The 4,791-nt window shown below is 35.5% G+C and overlaps 1 protein-coding gene across 2 annotated transcripts; it reads right to left on the reverse strand.

Annotated features, from left to right (window-relative positions):
- Positions 1-377: 377 nt before the first annotated feature.
- On the reverse strand, positions 378-4,347 carry LOC104217113 (uncharacterized). Of its 2 annotated transcripts, none has more exons than XM_009767263.2 (5): positions 4,034-4,347; positions 2,851-2,983; positions 2,004-2,128; positions 1,737-1,883; positions 378-767 (listed from the first exon to the last, which is right to left on the reverse strand). In XM_009767263.2, exons 1-5 carry the CDS (start codon positions 4,211-4,213, stop codon positions 633-635), a joined length of 720 nt encoding a protein of 239 aa, XP_009765565.1. In that variant the 5' UTR covers positions 4,214-4,347; the 3' UTR covers positions 378-632. The 2 variants fall into 2 exon arrangements, with proteins under 2 accessions (XP_009765565.1, XP_070016743.1); XM_070160642.1 differs by lacking the exon at positions 378-767 and adding an exon at positions 1,334-1,440 and having other exon boundaries at positions 4,034-4,296.
- Between the last annotated feature and the right edge of the window lie 444 nt (positions 4,348-4,791).

A 4,791-nucleotide genomic window follows, 5' to 3' on the forward strand; every position in this document is an offset into this window, starting at 1 on the left:
ATAGGGTGTGGTTTGCTATTAAGGAAAATGTTTTTCAATTTTCTCATATTTGGTTGACCTAAATATTTTGGAAAATATTTTTCTCGTGAACTCATTTTCCTGCAATTGGAGTACAATGTTTTTCCTGTCAGGAGAAGGGAAAACATTTTCCAAAACTCCTTTTTCAACCTTCCCCACCCTATTCTCCATCCCCACCCCAACAATTTGTTCTATAAGGCCACTCTTCGGACTACAATATCATGAATTTAAATTCATCTGATTTTTAAAAAGAGACTTTTGAATAATGATCTCTAACTAAATTTAGCTGAGTAATTTTAAAGAAGGGTTTCGCTTAAAAGAACAAAATAGGAAATATTGTTGGAAGACACATTGTCCGATTTTTCCCAACGTGAGGTCAATAGTAAATATCAACAATTGCGAAATTACACTGGGTATGTTGTTGTCGTTGTTGTGAACATGTATGTTTAAGTTAGTAGAAAGCAATACTATAAATTAGGCAGAACAACATTTAGATTTCTTCCCATGCAACTAAAAAAAGAACCATGACCTGCTTGCAAACAATCTACTTTACGTATTCATAATGCTTTACAGAGTCGGCTCGAATTTTCTGATAGGCGATGAAGTCGTGGAGTTCATCCTTCGAGCATTGTCTTTGCAGCATCAACCAGTGCTGGGCGAAGATCATTAGAAGCTCGACCAAGCACAGTGTAACCTTCCTTGTCCTCAGCGTCGACATTTGCTCCATGTCTTATGAGGAGCATAGCTACCTGTCAAGTAACAATAATCACCATGTGCTTTGTTGTTTGTTACGTAATGTCATAATAATTCTAAAGAAGTGTTGGATCCTTAAGAATGTTCTCTAGAACCAAATTTTTTTTCCCCAATAATTGCAGACACCGCAATGAATCAACCTTAGTACCAAATGTATTCAAGAGAGCATCAGCAGTGGACTCTTCAGCTCATATAAATTTGATTTGGGTAGAATACTAACATTGAGGAAGTTCAAGGTACAATTAAGCAGAAACTTAAGGCTCGGAAATTTTGGTAGTGCTTCGTTCGAGAGGCACACATCACTAATTCTACAACAAAGATGTGTGTTTATTTACAAGAGCGGTGTTCTGGCCAGCTTGCAGAACCTCAGACCTATCCACACCTATCCACAAGGTACCTACTGCCTCCCATCACCACATATACCGGGTAACTACGCCCACGAAGGTTTAGGAAAATGAAAGAAATCACTTTTTTTTCTCAGATTTGAACCATGGTCTCGCAGGGCCCTTCAAAATTGATCACTAGGTCATACCCTTCGATATACATTAGATGGATTTCTAGTGAGCTTTTCAGAGGAATGCATCATGCAGGTGAGTAAACCCAGAGTTTCGTACCAAGTTTCCGGGGAAACAACTTTGCTCAAATATAAGTTGGTTTCAGCGGTTTGACCTAACAAACAAAGGGGAAAAAGATCGAACTGTTATTTCTTTCACAAATGGGGTAGTAGGGTCATTCCTCAAACCAAATAAAAAGGTGCAATAACTTAGAAAAGGGCAGCATGAGATATCTGATACTTGACATGCTTAAGTATATAGTATTAAGAATAAAAAAGATCTATGCACTGTTCACCTGTCAGATATTTATGACCCTTTTGCTATATAGCTCATGAACAAGATTAAAGACTTAAACCTAAGAAACAATAATATTTTCATCCAAGTTGATGGAAATAACTTCTGCAGAATTACCTCTTTATTGCCGCATACAACAGCAGTCATCAAGGGCGTTTCGCCTGCCTTGTCAACTTCATCAATTTCAGCGCCTTCCTCAATTAATAGTTCGCACAGCTCAGAGTTCCCCGTGCTAGCTGCACGGTACAATGGGGTGCATCCTACCTATATCACATGTTAATAAAACCAATAGCAAGAAGTTACGAACACCCTAATCTTCAAATATATTGAAACCATAATAAGCTTTCCAAGAAGATGATTAGTCCCAAGCATAAGATTACAAGCCTTGTCTTTCGCATTGATCTTAGCACCGTGTGAAATCAAAAGTTCAGCAATTTTCACTCGACCCTTGCTAGCAGCATAGTGAAGGGCAGTGCGGCCACCATCATTTTTCAGATTTACATCAGCACCTATTTACAAATATATTCACATTTACTATCACAAATACATGGCTAAACCACTAAAACCACTGAACTGGATTCAGTAAACAATGCTGACAAAAGTAGGTACACTTTCACAACTCACCCTCCCAGTGAGGGGACAGCGCCAGAATCCTCACAGGATACACAGGATTAAAGGTTACAAATAACATATAGCTGACATAAGGATAACATTGTTTCATCTTAGAAAACTGCCCCTGCAACAAATTTCATGAGAACAGGGAACCCTAGCTTGATGTTGGAGAAATAGTGAAATACAAGTATTGGTAGATGGATTAGTACAAAATTGTTCAGTGCAATTTCTGCCGGGATTCATTTGATTTCATTAGATGGCTGACCCAAGTGATTTGATATCAGGTAGGCACAATGCAAAAGTTTCGTATATAAGTTAACACTCAACAAGGTAAAAAAAAAAGTTAGTAACCCTCAACAAATTCAATCACACTCTCTTTTTAAATGTACATCCATCTGATTTCAGGTTTAGCACATCCATTCAATTTCTTTCTTCTACTCCTTAATATCCATGATTCAATGGACTTACCGCACACAAATTCATTAAAATAAGCTCCAAAAACTGAAAGTCCTTATATTTTCATTTTTTAATTTTTCCAGTTTTGTAAAGATATATACTTTATATGACATAAATAAGGTGTTAATTTTCATACAACACAGCAAATTGTTATACTGCTCACCTCTGCTGAGCAGAATCTCCACAATTTCCACATTACCACTGCTTGCTGCAGAGTGCAATGGCACCCAACCTTCTTCATCACCACTATTTATACCACTCGCTGAGGGATCAGCAGCCGCAAGAATCTTCACCACCTAATATACATCACCAAAATAACCCAAACTTCACAAACTTATTACTTCAACCCCTAGCTTCAACATTGTAAACACCACATTTAGGGATTACATAAAAATTATACTTTGCGTGTCCAAATTTGTCCTGGAGAATCAAACATAATATTCTTTTCTATGATGATTCAAATGTCACGTATATATTTTAACTTTAAAAGAAATGTGATTTATATTAGTCTCCCCTTTTACCCAAATATTTATTTTAACACTTTTCCCTTATAATAGGAAGTCAATTAGAGTAACTTCCAAGACAAGATTAATTTTTTCTTAAGTTAAAACTCAAGATTTTTGTAAACTACAATAAGTTACAATTCCCTGTATCAAAGTGGCAATATGATACATTTTAAACCCAATTGATTAGTTGACGTGCGCACAGATACAACATTGTTAAAGGGAAGCCCGGTGCAAAAAGCATCCGTATTCACACAGGGTCCGAGAAAGAGCCAAATCCCAAGGGATGTGACGTGGACAATCTACCATAATGCAAGTATTACTGGTTGTTTCCACGGCTCAAACTCGTGACATGTAGTATCACAAGGAGATAACTTTACCATTGCTCCAAGGCTCCCCTTCTCATGTACATTGCTATTGTTTGTTGCTTTATTTTCTCTGTTCCTTGACAAGAGAAACAGTCTCTCTACCTTCACAAGGTAAGAGTAAAGTTTCCGTGCACATTACCCTCCTCAAACCCCACTTGTGGGATTACACTGTATTTGTTGTTGTTGTCGTTCCATACATTTCATAACATTGGTTAAACTAATTAATTTGAAACTTGAAAAGAGAAAATTATCAAACTCCATCTGTCCAATTTTGTATGGCAAATTTTCATTTTTAGATTGGGATGACACTTTTCTATGAAACAATTTTAACTTTAAACCTCCTATTTTACTTTTAATGTCTCTACCTTATTTTAGATAAGCTTCAAAAGTTTTTCTTTCTTAAAATGCGTGTCCAGTTACACTTCTACATAAATTGCGACGGAGTGAGTTAATGTTAGTGTGCGAGAGAAAGAACCTGAATGTGGGCAGAAGAGACGGCAACGTGAATGAGAGAACGGGCATCTTCATTACGGAGAGAGAGGGCTTTAAGGAGCTGTTCTTCTGTAAGTGATTCGAAAAGCGATGAATCGCCAGATTCAGCAGCTTTGAACAAGTCTTTGTCCTTTATTTGAGCTGAGGGTTTTGCTGAATCCATTGTCCGCCGGAATTTGTAGGGTTTTAGCTGGCGACGGTGGGTTTGAGACTCAAGACTGAAGAATTTGCCGATGTGTAGTTTTGAGATGAAATGGAGGGTACTATTGGAATTATACCCCTGCCTTTTGTTCCCTCTCTATTGGTGTTAGCCCACAGAATATTAATTTTATAAAGCTATGATATAATATATTATAGTATTTTAATAAATATTAGTTATTATTTTATTATTTAATATAGCATACAAAATATCCGCATCATATAGTAATTAAATAAATTGATTGTTCCTTATTTATTCTTTATTAAATTAGCAAGTATTTAATACTATACAATTACTAATATGAGTTTTTATTAACTTATCAATTGGCTTAATATATTGATGGTACTTATATTTTAATATAACATAAATATATTTTTTTTTACGCTGAAAATATTTTTATTTTTTAAACTTATGTTATATATACTACTTTTCTCGTTGTAACTCTAATTATAAGTCTTATATTTTATATTTTCCCGCTAATTTATATTTCTTTTTTTCCCTTGCTTATCTAATTATATTATTTTACTAAAAATTTAAATAAT

The sequence above is a fragment of the Nicotiana sylvestris genome, chromosome 10 (genome assembly GCF_000393655.2).
Source record: "Nicotiana sylvestris chromosome 10, ASM39365v2, whole genome shotgun sequence".
In the NCBI taxonomy this organism is placed as follows: domain Eukaryota; kingdom Viridiplantae; phylum Streptophyta; class Magnoliopsida; order Solanales; family Solanaceae; genus Nicotiana; species Nicotiana sylvestris.

Excerpts from the sequence above, each read along its gene's own strand:
- LOC104217113 (XM_009767263.2), bottom strand. The coding sequence starts at position 4,213 with ATGGATTCAGCAAAACCCTCAGCTCAAATAAAGGACAAAGACTTGTTC. Across the intron at positions 2,984-4,033 it reads TCTCTTCTGCCCACATTCAG|GTGGTGAAGATTCTTGCGGC; the intron begins GTTCTTTCTCTC and ends GATGTATATTAG. Across the intron at positions 2,129-2,850 it reads GGAGATTCTGCTCAGCAGAG|GTGCTGATGTAAATCTGAAA; the intron begins GTGAGCAGTATA and ends ATTTGTAAATAG.